Below are 27,269 nucleotides of genomic sequence, written 5' to 3'. Positions count from 1 at the left end.
TTTTAATTTAATCGAAAGCTGATGTTTGTCATGTGGTCACATATAAATTTTATTGAGATCTGATAACTACTTTTTGAGTAATATTTGATAACGTGTATTAAATTGACTATTTTATCGTCAACTTACGTTGTATTACTTGTCGATGTAATTGAAGTCGGTTTTTTTCATTTGCGAGCAAATATAATTATTCTAAAAAAGGAGGCAAACATCTTAACCTTAGCGCATTATTTCATGTAATACATATAAAGAAAATCCGATAGAATCTTTTTAGTTAAATTATATCACGCCTGGCTGGCTGTCATTAAAGTAGGATAGTTGTAAGATTTATTTAGTTATTTGTAAATGCCGTGCCCCTGTAGTCCTTGTAGTTCCGTGTAATTGCGGGTACACGAACATTGTAACAAAATGTATGTACGCTAGATACCGCTACCACTATTACTGTGTACCTTGCGTTGATGAGCCTTGAATAAATTACATCACATAAAATACATCGTTTCTTTAATTTCAGAGTAACGCAAGTTTATTTATTTGTACTATCACAATAATAGACATATAATATTATATACTTGCATTATAATACAATATTATAATACAGTCATACTATATTCTTAAGAGAGCAACTGCCGAGTTTTACTATTTATTTCTAGCAGAATCTACATTCCAAATTGTCGGTGGTTTGTTTAACTTTAACTATATTTAATTAATTAAAATGAATATAATTTTAATTAGTAAACTGAAAATTTAAAAGTACTTTTGAAGCCTATTTAAAAAAAAAATGATTTTATTTTACAATTATTTATTTTACAATTTTATACCAACCCGCCTGCCAGCGTGGTGACTATGGGAAAAAAACATGAGTTCACTCCATTTTTGGCACGAACTTGTGGAGGCCTGTGTCCAGCAGTGGACTGTACAGGCTGAAGTGATGATGATGATGATGATGATATTTATATTATACTAGCTGTGCCCGCACTTCGTCCGCGAGAAATTTAACAAAAAAGTTATTTTCAGTTCGGAGAGTTATAAAATAAATTTTCTAAAATTACAGTAGCCTAAGTTACGCCTTCTTACATCAGCTATTTGCCAGTGAAAGTCCCGTCAAAATCGGTCCAGCCGTTTCAGAGATTAGCCGGAACAAACAGACAAACAGACAAAAATTGTAAAAAAATATGCATATAGGTTATTTGAACATTACAAACAGACACTCCAATTTCATTTATTTGTATAGATATCAGTTTCTGCCTAAAACACAAGCATTAAATTGTATACCCCAGAAATAGACGACGGTTAACTTTTGTTAAGTACAATAAAAAAAATTACAACATAATTTTGTATTAAAACATAAATCAAATTCTAGCAAAAACAAAACAATCATTATTGACATTACCTAAAACTACGTACACGAAAATAATAAAAAATTTCAGTCCAGAGATCTCCGACTTCAAAACAAACTCTAATCCGAAGGTTTTATTTTCTAAAAAACCGGTATTTATCTTATTTTCGTAAACGTGAAGGTTACGTTTACATTAAAACGCGTCGCATTAAATCTTTTATTACCGAACGTTACTGTTTTGTTCGACTGGAATTACAATGTAACGAGGAAACCGTAAAGTATCTAAACTACGGCGCTGCAGTGTTGATATGGATAGAGGTGACTATTGGAATAGTCGGCACGCGGTGGCAGCGTGACGTCACAGGCTATATTTTATTGAGTTTAATTACATTTTCTTCTTTAACTGAGGTAGGGCACAACAGGAATTTCCTGCTCAAAATATGGAGCAGCCCGACTGGGGTAGTACCTCGACCTTACAGAAGACCACAGCTAAATAATACTGTTTTCAAGCAGTATTGTGTTCCTGTTGGTGAGTAATTTGACCAGAGCTCCTGGGGGATTGGTGATTGGGTCGGCAACGCGCTTGCGATGCTTCAAAAAAATGAAAATTTATATAAAATGCTTTGAAAATTTATTCATCATCATCATTTCAGCCTATTGCAGTCCACTGCTGGACATAGGCCTCCACAACTTCGCGCCAAAAATGAAGTGAACTCATGCGTGTTGCTCATAGTCACCACGCTGGGCAGGCGGGTTGGTGACCGCAGGACTGGTTTTGTCGCACCTAAGACGCTGCTACCCGTCTTCGGCCTGTGTATTTTAAAGCCAGTAGTTGGATGGTTATCCCGCCATTGGTCGGCTTTATAAGTTCCGAGGTGGTAGTGGAACTGTGTTATCTCTTAGTCGCCTTTTACGACCTCGGGAAGAGAGGGGGTGGCTATATTCTGTAATGCCGTAGCGCAGCAACTAATTAATTAAGTAATTTAAATAAATTATAAATCAAATTGCGTAATAATAAAGTAGTTCTTTTACCTTTAGCAAGGGAAAGCTAACTAGCTAATTATTAAGTCTGGTTTTGTAATTTTACAGTTAATCAATTATATGTTAGTCTACCTATTATATATATCACATTATGTAAAAATAGCTTTTAAATTCGACTTGCGGGCGCAACTATACAATGACTTTTTTTTATACAATGATAGGCTTGCGTTTGACCACTATTTTATCTGATGATAAGTGAAAACGCTGTCTAAGATGGAGCACGCTTACCTATAAGTAACCTATTCACTCGCGACTTAAAGATCCCCAGGTTATAATTTTCTGGAAACACAAACGCTGGTAGAGAGAGACTTGTTCGCTCGTAGCACTTTACTGGTGAAAGATTTATTTGGACTTTATTGGAGTTTATACTCTTTAAGAATAAATTTTCGTATAAGGTATGAAAAAAATATGAGTAGTAAAAGCTATTGAACGAATGAGTTACGTTACGTTTTGTAGCGCCATCTATTTAACGATGGCTGGCCTTATTTTAATCGTTTATTTACCATTTGTTATGGTATTAACCTTTTTCTCAGACTAGTAAGCCTTTAGGCATTTTTGCGCCTATTTAGACGGTCGAAGTCCGTCTTATTTTTTTTGGAAAAACATTAGTATAGATATAATAAATGTAGACAGGATATACGGAAAGTATTAAATAAGTTGTTAAGCTGCGGCTTAAAGTTATTAAGGAAACAACTGATCTCTGTCTGAACGCATAATTTGTAATTATGAAACAATAATCCGACTTAACCTTATATAGGATAATGGCTTTATAAATAAAGAATAAAAAAAAGTTATTAATTAAAGAAAAAAGTGCATAAATAATTAAAAAAAAAACTATCGCCTTAGTTAATGATCTGTTAAAAATATCAAAAAAAAAAAAAAATAACGAATAAGTTTTTTTATACCAATACAGTTGAAAGTAAAAGAAACGATATTATGAAATTACAGAAATAGATATTTATTTAGAAAATTAACAAGAGAAAAAACGTATTTATATTTTTTTATATTTTGTAATATAAAATGCGTCATCTGTATATCCGGAGTGATTTTATAGCTGTTTGGGTCCCCTGCTGCCCTCATCACTTGACACGACTGTCACCGCCAGAAGACTGTATACGAGAGTTATTTAGACTGCGCTATAAATGTCAAGCGTTATCGATGGACATCGAATGTACACACAGACGTACACCTATGCACACTAAATTTAGTTCCACACTATCTCTAGCTCTAGTGGTCTGGTTTATTTTACACTTTGATAATTTAGTAGTAGAATGATGGAATAAATTAGTAACTAAATGATCGCTACCGACTTCGGTCGCACTAGAGTAAAATAGGCATGTAAGTAATTGAAGGTTCTATATTTTACAATTACACTTTTTGAGATAAGCCCTTTTTGAAATGAAACTTTGAATCGTTGTGATTTGAAACTCAATGAAACAAAATTGCGTCACGACAAAGAGACATAGACATAAATGTATAGAAGAGAATGTGGTAAAATACATTAGTGGTCAAAACTTATTTACAAAACTTATTGAAATATATATAAATCACGCGTTACGTTGTTTGTCCGCGATGGACTCCTAAACAACTAAGCCGATTTTAATCAAATTTGCACATCGTGTGCAGTTAGATTCAACTTGAAAGATAGGCTATATTTTATTTTGATATATGTAATTATTATATTTAGGTAAAAAATAACGCGATACGAAGTTCACCTCGTCAGTTAGTATAATATATTATAAATTGTATAAGGATTTCATATATTGATAGTATGAGTTTTAACGAAAAATTTTATTTTATGCTTTTTGGCGCTGGTTGTTTTTACGTTTTTTATTTTATTTTATTTTTCGCTTTTTATTTATCGCTGGATAGGTTTTTTTCGAGTCATTATTATAAATGCCCTTTTGTTACCATATTATAGGAAAGCATAAAAAACGTTGTCTTTCCAAGTCCGCTATATAGGGTCCGATAATCAGGGTAACGTCAGTTTTTTTTTAGTCACTCTCAGAAATCACTTTTATTTGATACCCATACTGTAGGAGTACATTAAAAAAAATACTCAACCATTTTGAGTTTGGATTGAGTCGTGTACAAAATTTCAGTTCAATAAATAAATAAATAAACGCTCCTTACTCAACTCAATCTCTCACTCAACTCAGTTCAATCAGTTAAAGACAAATGCTTCAAAATTGAGTTGCAATATTTCACCCTAACACTCATAGATACATATATTCATACTTGTATACTTACATAAATACATTGCAAGTTAAATAAAAGGTATAAAAAAGAAAGAAAAGAAAATTTTCGAATTAACACATTAGAAATATTCAGACGAAATGAGAACTTCCTTTTTTTAAGGCGGTTGATAATCCAGTTGAGTTTTCTCTTCTTGAGGATCTTCTCCTTTTTTTGATGTCGGTCATCATCATCAATCATGGCAAAAATGGGCTTAAACTGTTCCGTAATTTTTATTAGACAACGTGTTGGCGCAGTGGTCACAGCACTGGCTGTAGCGCTGGCGGTCGCGGGTTCGATCCCCGCTTACGACAGATATTTGTATTTGCCATATAGATGTTTGTCGTGGTCTATTCGTTTGTGCTTGTATATTGTATGCGTTTCTGGACCCCCGACACAGGAGAAAATCCTACTGGGGGCCGTTGAGTGTGAAGTGTTTATTATTATTATTTAATATTTTACTGCACATTTAAAATTATTTGTAAGGAAAATATAATAAGGAAATTAACATTAGTCTAACTTAATTAAAGTGGAAAGGCGGTCTTATCACTAATATTGACATCTTCTATTTATAGAGAAAATGTTTATAGCGTAAACAATAAAAAATTCAAATTTTACCCTGTTCTTAATTAACAAAAGATTTTGAAATCATTAATTTTAATACGGAATGAAATTAAAACGGAACTGAGATATAATCTCTTTTAAATGAATATTAAAAGAGGTGTTACGATTATTTTAAAAGCATCGTCTTAAAAAAAATACGAAAATAAACTCACGTGGGCTAACTATATATACAAACTAGCTGTGCCCGCGATTTTGTACGCGTTCGTACGCGTTCAGTTCGCAGAGTTATAAAATAAATAAATTTCTAAAATAAAAGTAGCCTAACTTACTCCTTACTACATCAGCTATCTGCCAGTGAAAGTTTCATCAAAATCGGCTAAGACAGACAGACAGACAAAAATTGTAAAAAAAATGTTATTTTGGTATATTTACCGTGTATACATCCATATGCGTTTGCGTAAAAAGCTGTTATTTTAACACTACAAACAGACATTCCAATTTTATTTATTTGTATGGATTTATTATACGCAACTTAATGCTTGTATACCTACTATAAAGTATAGTAAGTGTAACATAATGTAATTATTTATGTATGTATCACTCTATAGTAATAATAATAAATCACTCATTAATAATAATTTTAGGTATGTTATTACAGTAATTTCACTCATTATATACTCGTATAGGATAGTCCTCCCGTGACCATAGTTGCTGTGAAGTATCCGAAACGTCGATCGCCGCACATAACAAACATTTGTATTGGCCATACAGGTGTTTGCCGTGGTCTGGGTATTTGCCGTGGTCTGGGTGTTTGTGTAGTCCTTGTGGGTGTCCCCACCGTGCCTCGGAGAGCACGTTAAGCCGTCGGTCCTGGTTGTTATCATGTACACCTGATAGCGATCGTTACTCATAGTAGGGAATACATCCGCCAACCCGCATTGGAGCAGCGTGGTGGATTAAGCTCTGATCCTTCTCCTCCATGGGGAAAGAGGCCTATGCTCAGTAGTGGGATATTACAGGCTGAAGCGATCCGAAACGTCGGGCATCTAAAAAACTTAATAAACTGCGATAAAAGCCAAAAAAGTTGTTTCATTATTGTATATTAATAATTATTTATTTGCGCACTGTTTGTTGTATTTCTATCTAAATTACTATCAATGAAGATGGCCTGGAAGAGATCGCTATAAGCGATACCTGTGCATACTTGGAAATCTGGAATGGTTCTAAATTGTGTTTTTTTATGGGTGCAGTAAAATTTTAATAAATTAATAAAATAAATAATACGACCAATTTATTTCATCAATTATTATTTAATTATTAGTAATAACAAAGGTATATTTAATAAAAATAAATAATTATGTTTGTATATTTCCATGACCTATATATGCATTTACATAAGTATAAGTAGCAGATGGATCATTTAACCTTGAACAAGAAAGAAATGTAGCAATAAACGCGTCATATGGCCTTCTTTTAATTTCCGGTTTTATTTAGTTATATAAAAATGTATACATACATAAAAATACTGTCAATAGTCATTGCATGAATGAAACAATAATAGAAGCCCTAGATTACTCGCATAGTTGAGTTCCTAAACCTAGGCTAAAAGCGAGACTATGTACGTACACCTAGCTTGATGTCGTTAACCTGTTTCCTAGACAACCTATTTTCGACGATTTAAACGTTCCCAGAAAAGAGAAACTCGTTTATGAAATACGAAGCCCTCAGGCTTAGGGTCTTTTCACTTCCAAAGACAAAGGCCCATTAAAAAAAATCTTGGGAACTGTGAAAAATGAACAAAAGGTCACCAACGCTTTACCGCGTGCGAGATGGATAGAGTTACAGGGAACAAGGTGGGTGGGAAAGAGATGGATAGCTGAAAATCAATTTATTAGACAGTGACGTCACGGTTCGCGCACGCGTGCTTCGTTTCCACCCGGGATAGGGTTGCTGAGGGGTTGACTCTCCGCACACTTTCAGGGAAATTAAATTTTTGATAAACTCAATATCTCAGCTCCAACAATAATCCTAAAACAGTTTGAACACATCAATTTTTTTTCGACGATATTAAAAACCTTCATAAAATTAAGTTTATTCGTTTAACAAATGAATTCCGACGTAAAAACGCTATTGTTGACGTATAATAGTAAAATTTTCAAAGAAATATCACATACATAAATATTCTTCGGTTTTAACGCTCATCATAAATCCACAACAGATCGCGATAAAACTTAAACATCTGTACTCTTTACTACTTAGGGGTTATTTTAGTTCGTGTACTGGTCACACAGAGTCATCTGGGCGGGTTGCCCGAAATAGCGCGATGCAGGGGTGGGGGGTACGGCCCCTTACTGCTCTTAGTAGAGCGGCGACGGTGGCGCCGACAGCACGCGATGGCGTCCGTCGCCGCATGGCTGCCGTTCGCGCGCGCTGCCGCCATCGGCTGGGTTCCTATCGCGACGCACCCGCTTCCTCCCCCTCCCGTACCCAAGGACCGCAGGCGCGCCGAGGACGAAAAGCTCCTCATCAACGTATCAGGACGACGCTTCGAAACATGGAGGAACACGCTCGAGAAGTACCCAGACTCCCTTCTGGGCTCCTCCGAGAGGGAATTCTTCTACGACGAGGACAGCCGAGAGTACTTCTTTGACAGAGATCCAGATATATTCAGACATATACTCAATTACTACAGAACGGGAAAGCTTCATTACCCAAAACATGAGTGTTTAACCGGTTATGATGAGGAGCTCGCGTTCTTCGGCATCCTGCCGGACGTTATCGGCGATTGTTGTTACGAGGACTACAGGGATAGGAAACGTGAAAACGCGGAACGGTTGATGGACGATAAGCTCAGCGAGGCGGGAGACCAGAGTCTCCCGCAGCTGACGGACTTGAGGCAGAAGATGTGGAGGGCGTTCGAGAACCCTCACACGTCGACTGCCGCTCTAGTATTTTACTATGTGACTGGATTTTTCATCGCCGTCTCGGTGATGGCCAATGTTGTAGAGACCGTTCCGTGCGGGCACAGGCCCGGCCGAGCGGGCACCTTACCCTGTGGAGAGAGGTACAAGATAGTATTCTTTTGCTTGGACACAGCCTGTGTGATGATATTCACGGCTGAGTATTTGCTCCGATTGTTTGCGGCACCGGATCGCTGCAAATTCGTGAGATCGGTAATGTCTATCATCGACGTGGTCGCGATCCTGCCGTACTACATCGGCCTGGGGATCACGGACAACGACGATGTGTCGGGCGCGTTCGTGACCTTGAGAGTGTTTCGCGTATTCCGAATCTTCAAGTTCTCGCGGCACTCGCAGGGGCTCCGGATACTCGGCTACACGCTCAAGTCCTGTGCCAGCGAGCTCGGTTTCTTAGTATTCTCGCTCGCTATGGCCATCATTATCTTCGCGACTGTCATGTTCTACGCTGAGAAGAATGAGCAAGACACGAACTTCACTTCCATTCCTGCCGCCTTCTGGTACACCATTGTGACCATGACCACGCTCGGGTAAGTTCAATTTCCATATACTTAGTGTTATAGTTTAATAAAATCTTTAATCAATTGCGTGGCTCAGAGCTGACACCTGTCGCCGACATTAAAAATTCAGCATCGTAAATAACTGTCATGGCGTCTGAGATTTCCCTCCATAAAGGGCTTAACGCATGAAATATTGATGTTAAACGTGCCCTTTTAATTGCGTTTCCATTTGTGTAACGAATGTGAGATCGTAAAAGAACATTAACGCATTTTCCCTCTACGTTGTAACGTGTGCTCTGTTATAAAGATTATAATTAAAATTTGAAAAGTAATCGGAATATTTTAATTAAGTGTAATAGCTTGCTCGTATTTATAATTACATATACGTATTACGTATTTATAAATACATTGAAATACATTTATATAATTTTGAAGAATTCTAAAATTAGATTTTTTCGTTTTAATCTTATAAAATAATCGCAAAAGTGTCATTTGATACAGACATTATTTGATATATAGACCAGACAGGTGTAGTATTTAGAAAGTATTTTCTATTGATGTTCTATACAGTTTCATGAAAGAGATATATATTTAATTTATATTTGTCTACAAAGAGTTATAAGCTAATAACGGCTATTTGCCATACTTTCTCTTTCTATTTCACTAGTATATATCTTCTTCTTAACTTCCGTTCGTCTCGCCCGATCACACTTTTCGTAATGCTCTCGTCACGCATTCTCCAGCTTACTGCCTAAGTCAAGCGTGCGTAAAGAATTTTTACATAAAAAAGGTTAAATTTAGTAGCTTTTTAATAGTTCTGTTTTTATCTCCTATCAATTAAGACATAGCTATTTTAATGCTAAACAAAGTAGGTACATAAAACATAAAATTTATTTACAAACAAAAAATATTTTGCGATGGAAACTAATATTTTTAGGCAGAGTGCCAGCGGAGCACGCCGTATCTCTACGCGTTTGTGAGTAGTATTCTTCGAGAAAAGTTCGATATGTACATATTAAAATGCCAGCAACTTCGTCAAGAATCTTGGTGTTGCAGTCCATAGTCTATGGTTATCGCTTACTATCAGACTGATCGTACGCATATTTGCCACCATTGTAACATACAAAAAGCAATTTCTATGTATAATAATAATTTGAATCGTATCTTCATATCAAATAGCTGTGCCTGTGATTTCACACGGAAAAATTAGCTTACAGTCTTCCTCGGTAAATGGACTTTCCAAAAAAAAGACAATCTCAATTCAAACCAATAGTTTCTGTGATCAACGCGTCTAAACAAACACGCAAACAAATTTTTCATCTTTATAATATACACATAGATAATTATAGTTTGTGAATTTTATTAATAGTTTTTTGACAGCTCACGCCCATGAAGTTTCGTTTAATTTAAAATTTCATACAATTAATATTGTACTTCATGGACTGGTACCGCCCCTTTAGTGATGTGCAACATATAACGATTGGGATGAGTTATAGTACAGAAAGTTACTTATTATGTAATTATCCCTACTCATCATCATCATCATCATCATTACAGCCTATATACAGTCCACTGCTGGTCATAGGCCTCCACAAGTTTACGCCAAAAATAACGTGAACTCATATGTTTTGCCCATAGTCACCACGTCATTATCTCTACTAATCACGTCATTATCCCTACCAATTTTATAAAATTATGTATTTACACTTTATAATGATTTTGGGATATAAAGCCAAAATTTTAATTTTGCTCTTTCAAGCTACAATCGGTGAATATGTTCTAGTACAACAGAGAAAAAGCGTAGCGCTGCAATGGAAGCATATGCAGTTTTTTTAGCGCATAATAATATTAATGCAATTTTTACAATTAATATGAACATAGGAAAAAATACCTGAACGTTTCTGAATTATAGATTATGACATTATTAGATTTAGAAGTCATTAAAATTTAAATCAATTCTTCGTTATATGGCTTTAAGCTATGTTTAATGAAAAAAGTAAAAGGAGGTAATGACTTGTAAAATGAAAATCAAAAACAACTTTAACCAAATAGGCTTCAAAAGTACTTTCGAATCGTCATTTTGCAAATTAAAATTTTAAAGTGATTGTTATTTTGAAAAGTGTATCTACCACCAATTCGGAATGTAGATTCTGTAGAGAAGAATCGGGAAGAAACTCCACAGTTAGTAGTAGTAATAGAGTAAACGTCAATACAATTATTAACAGAAAAAAATCTCTTGTTGGAATAAGTGCACCATTTCTATGTCTATTTCAACAACTTATACGTGTAATGTTTGTTTAATGAATACTAAATAATTAATAATTTCAAATAATTCATACGTAAATTATTTGAAATTAAAAAACAAATGGAATTCAAGAACACAATTATCGCAAATGGATTGGAACCTAAAATCTTTATTTTATAACTTTTAATATTTGTAACGAAAATTTAAACTCGAGCCTTGTTTATACAGCTCGAGCACATTAATTACTCCACTGTCTACTCATTAATCAATAACTCGGCTCTCCTCAGTCGTTTCAGTAATGAAAACTTCCATGCCAAACTTCCACAAACATTTCCTGAAAAGTGCAAGTTTTTAAGAGCAGTACAGGGAATTTGAAATAACAAATCTGTATCATTTAGGGAAGAAAAACTAAGGGTATTGTACTACGCGATAACGGAGAAAAATATCAAAAAATAGCGTTGAATACTTTGATTTATATAAAACGGGATTTTTCCTGCATTGATTTGTCAATGATACTGAAAATATAATCATCACATCTGCCTTTCGCAATCCACTACTGGACATAGGCCTCCACAAGTCCATGCCAAAAATAGCGTGAACTCATGTGTTTTGCCCATAGTCACTATGCTGGGCAGGCTGAAAATATAATATTAACATAATAGTAGTCTTCATTGTACACCATTAAAAGACACAAACAAAAATAGCACAATTAGAGGAAGATGTACAAAGGCGTACGAGAAAGAAAGTAGTCCGGTATGGACACTTCTAATGACGTCAACATGTAACCGTAAACTTCAGTCTTGTGAACAAGACATTCGTACACAATGTCGAAATATGGAGCTCCGCAAAATAAAAATAAAAAACAATAAATATATCCCAAAATATCAATAAATATATCCTAAATATCCCGATTTAAATAATTTTAGTAATGTACGAAGGCGATCTTATTTCGTCTTTATTTCTTCCAGACAACCTTTGGGTATTGGACAGGACATAGAAAAGCGGTTAAGAAGTACGAATAATGTTTGTTTTTTAAAATATTTAGTAGTCTGTTAAGATTGTAATCTAGACTGCACCGATTGTTATTTTTAATCGACTCCAAAACAGGAGGAGGCTACTCAATTCGACCGTATACATATACTTTTTTATGTATGTTCGGGGATAACTTCGTCGTTTATGAATCGATTTTGTTAATTCTTTTTTTGTTGGGAAGAAGATATCCCAGGTGTGGTCCAATGATAAGAAAACCAGGATCTGATGAAGGGACTCAGAGAAATCGAGGGAAACCCTCGAAAATTTTGTCATCTATCTACGTTGTATTACTTGTCGATGTAATTGAAGTAGGTTTTTTTTCGTTTGCCTGCAAACACAATTATTATTTATCCCTTCGCGCAGATCTATTGCAGAGGTTTACTGCTAAAGTAGACGTAGAATGGAAAGGTCACGAAGGATTCCATCAGATTCTTTCGGATGAAGGGATTCCCTTTCTAGAGGAACGTTAGGATGAAAACTAGCCTATGTGTTATTTTGGATTTTCAGCTAAGTTAATAGAATCAAATTTTCACCCATTCTTACAAAATTACATAATTATATTCCACTTACATATTGCGTACAATACATAGAATTATCATAGAATCTTAATCAATATTAGATATTAATTTATGGCGTATTTTCTGTAGCGATTATTAAAAATTTTAATATACAATTTTTAGATTGGAAATCTTGAATCTTAATATTTCTTTTTCAGGGTTGCAGATTAAAAGTCTTTCAATGTTTGGTCACAAAGGGACCCTGATCGGACTTTGATATCCCTTTGAAAAGATTCAAATGATTCAAAATTACGATACGTAACACATATTAATGATTATATGAAGAAAAATGTGAAGATTTTTTATCTAATGTTGCGTTTAGCTTTTTATTAATATTAGGTCACTTTGTTTGGTGGTTTTTGGAAGGTTGATAATTTTATTCTTAAAATGAGTTAGGGCATAGTAGGAAATGTCTTGCGCAAAATCTAGAACATCCTGACTGGCAATTTATCTCTTAGCTTTACAAAATATCACAACCAAATAACACCACATTCAACCAGCGTTGTATTCCCGTCACAGATATCCCGGGTATACGCTGTTCTGATAGCGTGGTTAAGATTGATAGTGCAGGCGTCCGTAGACTACAGTAACCGCTTACAGTGAACTTTAAGAACATTTGTTAAACCATAGGGGTATAATAATTGTGTTTACTTGTAAACGAAAAAAACCGACTTCAATTACATTGACAAGTAATACAACGTAAGTAAAGAATAAAAAAATTAACAAACACCGTTGCCACTACGATTTTCGACGGATCCCCTCGATTTCTCTGAGTAACCTCCTCTTTTTTTGAAGTCCGTTTAAAAGCGGTTATTTTAATATTACAAACAGGCACTACAATTTTATTTATTTGTACAGTTACGAGTATACATATCAACAATTCATTGTTAGTCAAATAAAAAAAAAACCTATTTCGAATCGCTTATGGAAATAAACTTAATTTAATATTTGTTGCTAAGTCGAATTTCATAAAAATCATTTCCGGTGTTATTAGCATTCGTGTCAAATTCAAATTACATTTATTCAAATGTAGTTACGAGCCGGCGTTACTCAGTTCCGGTATGTAGATTATGTTTCACTGAAATGGGTGGGTATTTATTTTGCAAAAATGAAAATTTTGATAACTTTAGTTTACTTTTTTCTATTTTAGTGCCTTCGTACAGTAAGATAAATCTTCAAAATGAAACAGTAATTATGAGTACTCTATATTACATCAAAATCAAAATCGAAAACAACTTTAATCAAATAAGCTTCAAATGCACATTCGAATCGTCATTTTACGATTTAAATTATTATGGTTATAAGTGAAGCTACCACCGGTTCGGAATTTAGATTCTGCAGAAATGAATCGGTTGATTCTATTTGAAAGAAAAACTTCGCAGTTACTCTTTTAAATAAAAAAAGATGGTAACGTGAAAAAATGGATGTACAAATTTCCAAATTCCTCATCGCTGAAAGAGCATTCTTTTCCGGATAACCTTTGGGTATGGAGTACGATATAGAAGATGCGGTTAGTTTGCAATAGGTTAAGTTATTTATAAAAAAACTTTGATCACATTTAATTTTATAGTTACTTAATTATAACTATTGACTAGGTTGTGTTGCTACGGCATTAAAGAATATAGTCACCTTCTCTCTTTCCGTGGGTGTAGTAAGAGGCGACTAAGGGATAACACAGTTCCACTACCACATTGAAACTTAAAAAGCCGGCCGATGGCGGGATAACCATCTAATTGCTGGTTTGAAATACACAGGCCGAAGACGGGCAGCAAAGCTTCGGTGCTACAAAGCCAGCCCTGCGGTCACCAACCCGCCTGCCCAGCGTGGTGACTATGGGCAAAACACGTGAGCTCACGCCATTTTTGGCACGAACTTCTGGAGGCCTATGTCCAGCTGTGGACTGTGAGAGGCTGAAGTGATGAAGTGTTGAGGAATATACATCACGGACTTCGTAAACTATCATACAAATGTAAATAAATAAAAAACCGATAAAATTATTTATCGCAATTATTCATACGAAAACAAATTAGAAATGTTCAAAATATTTTACTGCATAGTAATAAGACAATTTAATTAATTAGTAATAGTCCGTACGCGGGAAATATTTATTATCTGCTTAATGGCTGATACAGATTATTTCGTTGAAGCGTGATTCATCGATGTCGAGATGTTAAGCCGGCGTCCCACCTTCGTTACGTAACAACGGTTTTTAGGTCGAACTATTTGGTACAACTTTCAGACATCTCGACGCCGCTTTACAATGTGGGAACAAATGGAGTAGTTTTTGGTATTGTCGATATTTATTTGTTTTTGTTATGATGAAAGGCAGTTTTTTGATATTTTTTATGCTTTCCAGATAGTTCTGTTCTGTATAGACAAGGGTTAGGTACATTTATTGCATTTGAATATTGTGAAAGATTAGGGCTTAAAAGTATAAAATAAAAAATAAAGAATTGTCATCCTACAATAATATATATCGGTTTTACGCCAATCCGCAGTGGAACAGTGTGGTGGATTTAACTTTGATCCTTCTCCTAAAGCAGCAAGAAAGCAGTCTGTGCCCAGCAGTTGGATGTTACAAGCTGAATAAACTAATGTGAAGCTCCAAGAGATTTTGGAATTAAAAATCTCCTGAGAAGATCGATCGAAAATTCTGAACTCATTTATTTGAGTAAGCTTGAATACATTCTACTAATGGGTAAATAACTAAGATTCTTATAAACAATTAATTGGAGTATAATCCACCACGCTGCTCCGAAACTAGAACCTGACTTAATCCTATAATATAATTATTAATACGAGAAGCAAAAACTGTGTACTCTTTTTTACGAAAATTGGGCAGACAGAGGAGTATGAAATTTCGCACACTTACAGTTTACATAGAAAAGGAGTGCAGAATGCTTATATATTTTTTTAAATGCATATAAAATGCATGAAATCAACAAAAAAGCATGTACGTACACACACATACTCTGGACATACTCTATTGTTTATTGTTAAAATCTGGTCAAAGTGAGAATAGATTGTTGATTATAGATTAATATGGTTTGTCTTTACTGAATGTCAATCATAACCATAATGAATTCATTTTTTACAATATAAATCTACACCCACCCACACACACACACACACACACACACACATATATATATATATATATTTTAATGTATTTTTATAGAATTTTGTAAGCATCTGTAATTTTTTATATATAAATTAGTTATTTACGGTTGAATTTCGACCACTGGGTGATCACTAGTATAATTTAGTAAAACGCGGACTAACGTGGTCTCTGAAATACGTTAGAGAGGCCCACAAGGATATATACAAAACTAGAAACCAATGACTGCATTAATACGAATTTCTGCCCTCAGAAATTAATTCCGCGACCACCGGCAGAACTCTGGCGTTGCTGAAATAAAATTGTCAACTTTATATTAAAATCTACCTCCCTGCTCCGCTAGGGATTTGTGAATAAACATACTTTTAATTTTTTCCAAAATTATTTATGATTTTTTCCACTTTCCTTAAGTTACTTAACAATTAAGTCTGGTTTTAATTTCATTTATCGTTCTAGCGTTTAAATTTAGCAAATTTCGCCAAAATTGGGAAAACTTTTTAAAATGTTTCGACTATATAAACTGCACTTGTTTGATAGTTGATAGGACAATATTGGTCAAGTTAGCTAGATACGCAGTCAGTTTGACGCAAAATCCCCCCAAATTCCGCAGGAGCTTGCACCCCCATTCACCCCCAAGTGCTGAAGCCGACATACGGTCTAGGAATGCCTACCCGGGCGTCCTGGATATCACCCGTACATGGATTCCCCTGCGATACCAAAAAAGCTAGATATAGACTAATACTAGTTGTGTCTAGCAGTTTCACTCGCGTCGATTTGACGAAAAAGCAGTCCTTGGTAAATGGACTATGCAACACAAATACTCGTATATTTTTAAACCGACTTCCAAAAAAGGAGGAGGCTCTCAATTCGACTGTATTTTTTTTTAATGTATGTTACATCAGAACTTTTGACCGGGTAGACCGATTTCGACAAATTTTGTTTTAATCGAAAGGTGGTGTGTGCCAATTGGTCCCATTTAAATTTATTTGAGATCTAACAACTACTTTTCGAGTTATATTTAATAATGCGTTTTTACTTGACGCTTTTTTCGTCGACCTACGTTGTATTATACCGCATAACTTTCTACTGGATGTATCGATTTCGATAATTCTTTTTTTTTGGAAAGAAGACATCCCTTATTTAGTACTGTGATAAGGAAACCAGGGTCTGATGATGGGATCCCAGACAAATCGAGGGAAACTCTTGAAAATCCGCAATAACTTTTTACTGGGTGTACCGATTTTGAAAATTATTTTTTTGTTGGAAAGAAGATATTCCTTGTTTAGTACCATGATAAGGAAACCAGGATCTGATGATGGGATCCCAGAGAAATCGAGGGAAACTCTTGAAAATCCGCAATAACTTTTTACTGGGTTTACCGATTTTAATAATTTTTAATTTAATCGAAAGCTGATGTTTATCATGTGGTCACATATAAATTTTATTGAGATCTGATAACTAATTTTTGAGTAATCTTTGATAACGCGTAGTTACTTGACTATTTTTTCGTCGATCTACGTTGTATTACTCGTCGATGTAATTGAAGTCGGTTTTTTTTTCGTTTGCGAGTAAACACAATTATATTTATTTCGACAACAAACTTTTCAGCTTTATAACATTAGTATAGATACCTAACATTAACACCAAATGAATTACAAACATTTCAAATGTTTTAGAACGACTGACGTGTTGCCCATAAGAGGCCATAAAAACTGGCTATTGCTACCTGTCATGTAGATATTCCTAGGTTTTTGTTTAAATGTAATTAGGTTGGCAACCAAGCGTACAGCTCAACTGATGGTAAGCGATTACCGTAGCCTATAGACGGCTGCAACACCAGAAACATCGCAAACGCGTTGTTGACCCTACCCTGAATTCCCCCCAGGAGCTCTGGTCACCTTACTCACCAACAGGAACACAACACTACATGAAAGCAGTATTGTTTCGCTGTGATCTTCTGTAAGGTCGGTAGGAGGTACTTCCCCAGTCGGGCTGCTCCATATTTCGAGCAGGATATATTCTGCTGTGCCCTACGTCAGTTAAAACCCCAATCTTACCTCAAGTCTGGGAATAATGTTTTCATATAATATTTACCTGTGTATATAACTTTCTCGAACAATATATAAAGAGTAGCTGACCCCGCAAACGTTGTTTTGCTAAATATGTTATTAACTCCCTTAATCCCCCCTCCCTTATAACTTATGGGTATGAAAAATAGATGTTGGCCGATTCTCAGACGTACCCAATATGCACACAAAATTTCATAGAAATCTGTCCACCCGTTTCGGAGGAGTATCTTAACTAACATTGTGAGACGAGAATTTTATATATAAGTTGATCTGTCTGTCTTTTAAAACACAGGTATTAAGTTTATCTTAGAAGCAGACAACCGTATCTTGCTACGATCTACATATTTTAAAATAAATACTAAAAAAATAATAAATATTTTTTATCATATATCCATATTTGTTCACATCGTTTGTCAGATACAGTACCAGCCAGTGGACGCGTTCGAACGTGAAAACAAACTAACGAGCTTAAATTTATTTTTATCACATGTAAGTCACGCCCGATTTCGCTCGTGTTAGTCTTCTTTTCATAATTACATTAAAATATTTTTCTTTTATAATATAAATAAAGGCAATACATTTTTTAAAATTAGGCATTAATACTTGTGTTATGTGTGGCTACGTTAAGAATATGGCCACCCCCTCTTTTCCCGTGGCTGTCGTAAGAGGCGACTGAGGGATAATATAGTTCCACTACTCCCTTGGAACTTATAAAGCCGACCGATGGCAAGATAACCAAGGAACTGTGTTATCCCTTAGTCGCCTCTTACGACAACCACAGGAAAAAAGTGGGTGACTATATTATTTGCTGCCGTAGCCACACAGCTTCTCAACTTTATAGGGGATCATAATATATAAATAATATTGCTATCAAGTAGTGTGTTCTTGTGGTAAAATAGCCAAAGCGTTTGAGAAGTATCGGGGATAGGAATTGGAACATATTTGCGATGACTCAATTGTTTCACATCTACATGTATAGGCTACGGTAATAAGCAGTGCCGGATTTACAAATTTGCAGCCAGTAGGCTATTAAATTTTTGCCGCACCTACTGACTTCTGCAATTCAATACCCTATTTCCTAGTATGAGTTTAGTACTGAAATATTTAAATTTTGATTACCTTTTGAGACTCATTTTCTGGATGTATGAATTAATGTTTTTTTTTCATTCCTGTAAGACAAAAAAATAATTAGGCCTAATTTGCAACTCCGCTCTAGGCTCCAGCCTACTCAGCCCAGCGGTAAATCTGCCACCGGTAACCCTAGTTACCCTAGTACACAAAAGAATTTTGAATGAACTCTCAAAATCTCAGACATATTGCCACCCGACACATTGACGGAAAAAGTTGCCCGGCTATTTTCGGAATACAATGTGCCGTTGACAAAAAAAAATAGTGATATAACTTTAGGGCTAGGACCATATACAAATTTTAAGCAGGTAGGAAAAAAAAAGATTTAAATAATAAACCAACTAGATATTCAACATTAAGGTAGTTTAATTTCCATTTTTTACACTTACCCTCATGTAACAAAATATAATAAATAAATAAGCCTACCTAGCTAACCCCAAAACCATCACTTCAGAAATTACAATTTAAACAAATACTAAGGTTGCTCAGTCGTAGAGAGAAGGTTCTTAATATATTTACTACATTAAAAAAAAATACGTGATGAGTATAATTGCTTAACGAGTATAATGAGCTTAACGAGTATACCACCAGAAATCAAATAACCTTGTAAATAAGCATAGATCAACTAAATAATGAGAAAGTCTGTACCTCTTCTGCTTTAATTCATACCAATTACTTGAATTGTCAATTTGCTCTGGACATCCACCGGGTGTTAAGGTTTCAACAGGAAGTTTCGATGAGCAGGATCTCCAGCCCAAAGGTTCTACTTTAATACGGACAGATGTTTCATTGCTCTGGTGATCCACGGTAGACTCAGCTTTCAAAATATTGAAAAGATACCTTTTAGTGTTTTATTTAAATTCCAAATTCAAATATCCAGGCCTCGATGATTGAAGTTTAACGAAAATGACAGAATGAAATCGAAATATAATTTTAAGTTTGAGTTCTGTTTGTAACTCATTTAAGTTCCATTTTAATTTCAAATTATAAATTTTTCATATTTAAATTTTTCCTACATCATGGTAACGCAAGTGTATTTTCTTCTAAAGTCATATCTCCATTAATTAGTTACGTAATATAATAAAATAAAACAATAAAATACTAAGGAAATATAAAAATGAAAGAATCAAAAAAAAAAACCCTGAAACAAAGAAAACACGTTGTCAAAATGGCGGAATCGAACCGATGCAAAATTTAAAAGAATGGTTTAAAATCTTACCAGAGTAGATTGCATAAATGTAATCTCTCGTTCCCACCATCCCCGAAATCAGATAAAAATATCTATTTCAAAATGAACAAAATAAGGAAGCTGTAACAAAAGTAAATTACGAGTTATATGACACCTAAAGGTTATCACAAACACAAAGGGAAAAAGGTCCCACCAAAATATCGAAATTAACTCACCATTATTGTTGAGATAAATAAAATTATTATTCTCTACTTCAGAGACATAATTTTTAATATGCAGGCGAACCTGGCCAACAAAACACGAAAACGTGAAATCTTTCCCTCGCCGTTCCCAATCATGGTCGAAGCGAAAGTCCTTTAATCTGGCAGTGTTGCCACTCAAAATTAAAAATTTATCCAATACAGCAAACCGAAATAAATCTATATATTTTTATTTTTTTTTTAATATTATTTATAAAAACAATTTAGACAAAAATCCTAAGCAATTAAATAAATATTTAAATATGAAACAATGTAAAAACAAAACCGTGCAAATACATAGCAACTCTCCAAGCACGCCATCTAGTGAGCCCGCAAGCTTCGCTAGATAAACCTCAATACCAGGATCAATAGTAATACCGCGGCTATAACTAGATGTCGCTATGCACCACAATTTTACTACGTTACAATACCCCCCCCCTTACGAAAAGGTTCACCGGGTGAACCACGCTGCCCTCAGCGTTTCAGACCTGAACTAAAGAAATTCCAACTAAACTTTCCGGAACACTTAAAAAAAATGCAAACACTAACGTATACTATATATACAGCAAAAGAAAAAAAACAATAATATTGCGGTGTATCAAAATGTGCTTAAGTGAGAGCACCTTGACATCACCTCCCAGCTCATTGTTAAATGCAATGAAGCTAACTCCACGGTGACTCACTCCTTGCTGCCAACCGCCGGAATACAATTGTCAAAAGACAATGTTTGAAATCGAATCATGTGTAGTAGTGCGCCCTTCCTAGCGACTAATCACAAGAAAATGCAAAAGTTTCTACTATTTATTAGAATTGGTTCTAAATAAGAAATAGTAGTTTTCCTGGAACTGAACATAACAAAGACCTGAAATCAGAATCTTGAAATGAAATTCAATAACCCAGGAACTAAACAAAACGGAAAATACACGGAAAAATCCAAAAAAATAAAAAAAATACAATGTATCAATCAGCCAAAATCTTAAGACAATAAATATCAGCATCACAAGTTATTTACTCCCTTTTGCTAGTCTTCCACGAACACACAAATCTCAAGCATCCTAACCTTACTTACATCAACTTCATCAATCCCTATTCAAACCATGGTAATGTAACTGCTAACTCAGTACATCACTACACACTCAAAAAAAAACTAATTGAATATAGTCGAAACTTAAATATCCAAACAGTAAAGACCACAAAAATGAAATGCTAAATATTTACCTCAAATTTCTTAATTAAATCTTTTAAATCCTGAAGTTTTTGAGAAACAACCTCCAACTCGGTTTCAGCATCAATGTCCGTTTCCAAAATTGATTCAGAAGGAATCTCTGTTATTAAATGTTTTAATTGTTTCTTTAAACCAAGCACAGTAGGTGCTGGCGTTTCAGAACGAATGGACACCTCATAAGTTAATTCGTCTTTCAAAAGAGAGTGAAATTGCACAAAAGTTTGTTCCATTTTGATTTATAAAAATCGGTACAGCCAAGATACTAGAAATGGATCCCGGTGGTATTATCGTTACTAAAAAAAAAAAGGTTACAAAAGCTTCAACAAAAAATCAAAATTACTTATACGGAATTTAAACATACTATTAAAAAAAAACAAAAAAAAAGAAATGTTTAAACTTAGCCTACTCTAAATAATATCTCAACAACTATGCTTCCATTACAAAATAATATTTCTAAAGTATACAGAAGAAAGAAGAAATAATACTAAATAACATACAAAATTGTGAGGTGTGATACAGCCTTATGTGTCAAAATAATCAATGTGGCACAGCCTTCATATACACAACTCAACAAAAAAAAAAATGTATATAACCTAAACTAGGTATAAATTATAATAACTCTAAACAAAAACAATCAACTTACTATGAAATACCAAATACAATTTAACATTGGTCAGTTGAAATGTTCATATAACTCTATATGAACCCAGAATAAAATAAAGAAAATACAATATCTAAATTATCAGAATTATCCAAACAACTTGAAGTGTGGTATGGTATAACCCCCAACCTCTAAATCAAATAAAAGTAACTAATCTAATCAAATAAATAAATATAAATGTAACTATGTCTAAGAAACTACTGAATCTTAACAATTGTCAAAAGAACCTCTTCACGGAAAACTTTGAAAGTCAAAACCTCCCAAAAGAAAAAATAAACAAAATGCCAAGGCACAATATGCAGTGCAAACAAGAATGAATAATTGCAAATATGATTTGATACCAACAAAATGCAAAAAAAAAATTATTTACTTTTAAAATTTTTTCTTTACACACTGACAATTGTCAAAACTCAAAATACTACTAATATTACAGTATTTTCAAAATCTACGGGTGATATACTCATCAAACAAGATAACATTAAAAAAAAATTATACTCGCAACAAAAAAATGATATTAAACTGTGATTACAACAAAAAAAAAAATTCAAAATAAACCATGGGTTTTATTGCTTCACTCTAACATCTATGTTTGTATATAAACATCACAATTTAAATTAATCCGTGGGCGCCATTTGCCACCCGACACATTGACGGAAAAAGTTGCCCGGCTATTTTCGGAATACAATGTGCCGTTGACAAAAAAAAATAGTGATATAACTTTAGGGCTAGGACCATATACAAATTTTAAGCAGGTAGGAAAAAAAAAGATTTAAATAATAAACCAACTAGATATTCAACATTAAGGTAGTTTAATTTCCATTTTTTACACTTACCCTCATGTAACAAAATATAATAAATAAATAAGCCTACCTAGCTAACCCCAAAACCATCACTTCAGAAATTACAATTTAAACAAATACTAAGGTTGCTCAGTCGTAGAGAGAAGGTTCTTAATATATTTACTACATTAAAAAAAAATACGTGATGAGTATAATTGCTTAACGAGTATAATGAGCTTAACGAGTATACCACCAGAAATCAAATAACCTTGTAAATAAGCATAGATCAACTAAATAATGAGAAAGTCTGTACCTCTTCTGCTTTAATTCATACCAATTACTTGAATTGTCAATTTGCTCTGGACATCCACCGGGTGTTAAGGTTTCAACAGGAAGTTTCGATGAGCAGGATCTCCAGCCCAAAGGTTCTACTTTAATACGGACAGATGTTTCATTGCTCTGGTGATCCACGGTAGACTCAGCTTTCAAAATATTGAAAAGATACCTTTTAGTGTTTTATTTAAATTCCAAATTCAAATATCCAGGCCTCGATGATTGAAGTTTAACGAAAATGACAGAATGAAATCGAAATATAATTTTAAGTTTGAGTTCTGTTTGTAACTCATTTAAGTTCCATTTTAATTTCAAATTATAAATTTTTCATATTTAAATTTTTCCTACATCATGGTAACGCAAGTGTATTTTCTTCTAAAGTCATATCTCCATTAATTAGTTACGTAATATAATAAAATAAAACAATAAAATACTAAGGAAATATAAAAATGAAAGAATCAAAAAAAAAAACCCTGAAACAAAGAAAACACGTTGTCAAAATGGCGGAATCGAACCGATGCAAAATTTAAAAGAATGGTTTAAAATCTTACCAGAGTAGATTGCATAAATGTAATCTCTCGTTCCCACCATCCCCGAAATCAGATAAAAATATCTATTTCAAAATGAACAAAATAAGGAAGCTGTAACAAAAGTAAATTACGAGTTATATGACACCTAAAGGTTATCACAAACACAAAGGGAAAAAGGTCCCACCAAAATATCGAAATTAACTCACCATTATTGTTGAGATAAATAAAATTATTATTCTCTACTTCAGAGACATAATTTTTAATATGCAGGCGAACCTGGCCAACAAAACACGAAAACGTGAAATCTTTCCCTCGCCGTTCCCAATCATGGTCGAAGCGAAAGTCCTTTAATCTGGCAGTGTTGCCACTCAAAATTAAAAATTTATCCAATACAGCAAACCGAAATAAATCTATATATTTTTATTTTTTTTTTAATATTATTTATAAAAACAATTTAGACAAAAATCCTAAGCAATTAAATAAATATTTAAATATGAAACAATGTAAAAACAAAACCGTGCAAATACATAGCAACTCTCCAAGCACGCCATCTAGTGAGCCCGCAAGCTTCGCTAGATAAACCTCAATACCAGGATCAATAGTAATACCGCGGCTATAACTAGATGTCGCTATGCACCACAATTTTACTACGTTACAATATACTTAATTATTTTACATGTAATATTATGTTAATTTCGTAACATTACGCAAAAAATTTACATACAATTTATAAATATTCAAACCGTGTACTTGTGGCATAAAATTCTGAATGAATTTTTCCGCTGAATCGCATTTCTAATTATCTGGATGAAAAATGGGCGCCTGTCAAGAGACAAGATGAGGTGGAGGGTCGTTAGAGAAGTTTTTGTATTAAAACTCCATTGGGTTTTGTCTTAGAAATGATATTTTTTGCAACATTGATCATTAAGTTTATGGTTACCTTTTAGATTTATTTATTTTATTACCAATTAAATACAATACATCAAAAAATTGCATCTAAAAATTAAATTTGCGTTAATTAATTAGTTACAGTCAAAAGTTAACCTATCATCGATACCAGAAGTAGATTCAGCAGTAAAAAGGAAAAAAAAAATGGTCTGTTCTACATCTGTACACCTTAATGGTTGTTTAATAATTTACTGAGAAATTTACTAATATAGTATATTTAATAATTAAATGGATATTTTTGGAATAACAGTCACCTGTTCACGGAGATTGGAGTCCTAGTTATAAAGTTCTATTAAACACTTTTATAAGGAACCACAAAAGACTAATAATGACATTTTCGAATAGAACCCTTGTATCCTGAACGGTTCGTATACAGTCGACACTAATGTATGTATTAGGTATAGCCATGTCCTTATTATTCACTGTAGAGCATCTTTTACATATGTTTGTCTCTTTGTGTTTGGAAGTGCTGTACAAATAGTTTTTATTTTTCCCTTCTTGTGACGGGTTGAATAATGGCGGATGAGAAATGCGGAACTGGAATCGCGATTCTTTTGCTTTCTGTTATTTTTCTATAGGTATCATAAAGTATATGTAATGTTTGAATGTTTGAAGATCCCTCACTGTCGTACATTTGTGGAAGTTTTTTTATGATTCTAATTTTTTATTGACGTTTGTGATCTCGAAATAAATCGTGTTGTGAAATTTTTGACAATTATGGAACAAGTATTACAGAATTAAAGTAATTTTAGAATCAAAACATGAAACACAACAATTACTTTTCAATTTAATAAAAAAATAAATAATTATTTCTCATGAATTATCAACAAAATAAACGGTCAAACATTTATCCTGTTAATATAGTGTTTAGTACAATTTGTGCTGTAACTTAGTTTCTGAGGGAAGGGCGACTCCATCTCGCTCAGGTGCATTCTGGATTTAACTGAGGGAGCTAATCACATCTTGATCAATCGACGATCTTCGTAAGATTGCCGGTGTAGGTTGGATGAGGATTGCGGAAAAGCGAGATGTCCGGCGCGAACTTGGGGAGGCCTATGTCCAGCAGTGGACTGCGATAGGCTGAAGTGATATAATCACATCTCGTAATAATTTTGGTACCATAATAAATTTTTTTATTGAAAAAATGCTTATAATAATTAGAATTACAATATTTGCTTCATATAAACATTATAAATAGTAATGATTTTATAGATACACTAGCTGAACCCGCAAACGTTGTTTTTTCATATATGTCATTAACCCCCCTTAATTCTCTCCCCTTATAGCTGTATGAAAAATAAATGTTGGCCGATTCTCGGATCTACCAGATATGCACACAAAATTTCATAAAAATCAATTTAGCCGTTTCGGAGGAGTACGATATCTAACACTAACACGAGAATTTTATATATAAGATTTTTGATTGAATTTTTTGTCAAATCACAATAAAATATAGCCTATGTCACTCCTGAATAGTGTTCTGTTAGTGATAGTTTCCGTGATCAGACCAGTATTTGCGAGGATTACCCCCTACAAACAAACAAAGTTAGAAACTTTACCTCTTTATAATATTAGTATAGATATACATACATACAGATTATTCAAGACTAAATTCAGAGTTTCTTGCCGATTCTTCTCTGCAGAATCTACATTCCAAATCGGTGGTACGTTCACAATAACGATAGTAAATTTTTCAAACATTAATATAATTTTGTTTTATAAAATAGTGATTATATTTAAAGCCTGAATAACGATATTTTTAATTATTTAGATATTTTTATTCACAAAAAATATAGTATGTGTACCTATTACAAAAATTACGTACCTATTACAAAATTACGTAATAATATTCTTGTGGCATACATAGCTGGACGATGTAACTAAAAGGCACTTAAAACCTCGTAAGTGGCTATCAACCCCTCCGAGATGATAGTCGGAGGACTACCCATTACAAGACCCCCTCGGGAGAGGAGGAAGGCTGCGCTGTGTACGAATAGTGTCATTAAGTTTCAAGGAAAGCTTCGTACGATCTAAGAACAGCTTTGTGATACTACATAAGTGAGAAAAGGTAATTAGTTTAAATAACAATTAGTCTCTAATATACCTGTGATGGGTTTTGGGGTAAATTAAAAGTATATATAGATATTATTATTTTTTTACTTTAAAATACGCTTAAATGGTTCTGGTGTTCCCATTTTTATTAGTTTAAAACGACAAAGAGTAATGAAGATGATTCAGTCTATAACATCTCACTGCTGGATATAAGGCTCTGGGTGTATGTAGGAGGAGAATAGGGAAAGAAGACCGTTGCCGTATTTAGGTAAAAGTCAGTTATTCGAATTTAGAAAATAATTGATTCATATTTTGTATTTTATAGATCTACATATAGTAAATTAAAAATATAGCTTTCACAAAGTAGCCTTAGTGATATACTTTTACTTGTAATCATAACGGTAGAAGATCCGAACTTATCTCGTAACGTCCTTTAGTGGAACGCACCCAATGTGCAGCCGTTGGGTTGCCTATAGTTATAAATAGGTATGACGAGGCCAGTTTTCTTCTACA

The 27,269-nt window shown here is 33.9% G+C and overlaps 1 protein-coding gene and 2 long non-coding RNA genes across 5 annotated transcripts in view; 1 reads left to right on the top strand and 2 right to left on the bottom strand.

The window, feature by feature from the left end:
- Window positions 1–7,566: 7,566 nt before the first annotated feature.
- The window catches only part of LOC123666584 (potassium voltage-gated channel protein Shal), a 101,535-nt gene continuing 81,832 nt past the window's right edge, over window positions 7,567–27,269 (top strand). For all 3 annotated transcript variants that reach the window (XM_045600690.1, XM_045600689.1, XM_045600687.1), the window contains exon 1: window positions 7,567–8,681. In XM_045600690.1, coding sequence (XP_045456646.1) covers window positions 7,567–8,681 — 1,115 coding nt within the window. The remainder of the gene's footprint in view (window positions 8,682–27,269) is intronic.
- LOC123666587 lies at window positions 20,025–20,373 on the bottom strand. Its single transcript, XR_006745282.1, has 2 exons — window positions 20,205–20,373; window positions 20,025–20,109 (listed from the first exon to the last, which is right to left on the bottom strand). It is a non-coding gene; the product is annotated as an uncharacterized LOC123666587 (long non-coding RNA).
- LOC123666586 lies at window positions 23,783–24,131 on the bottom strand. The gene is made up of 2 exons (XR_006745281.1): window positions 23,963–24,131; window positions 23,783–23,867 (listed from the first exon to the last, which is right to left on the bottom strand). It is a non-coding gene; the product is annotated as an uncharacterized LOC123666586 (long non-coding RNA).

The sequence above is a fragment of the Melitaea cinxia genome, chromosome 26, assembly GCF_905220565.1.
Source record: "Melitaea cinxia chromosome 26, ilMelCinx1.1, whole genome shotgun sequence".
Classification (NCBI taxonomy): Eukaryota; Metazoa; Arthropoda; class Insecta; order Lepidoptera; family Nymphalidae; genus Melitaea; species Melitaea cinxia.
The sequence above is the reverse complement of the archived record's forward strand: the minus strand, read 5'-3'. Positions and strand labels throughout refer to the sequence as shown.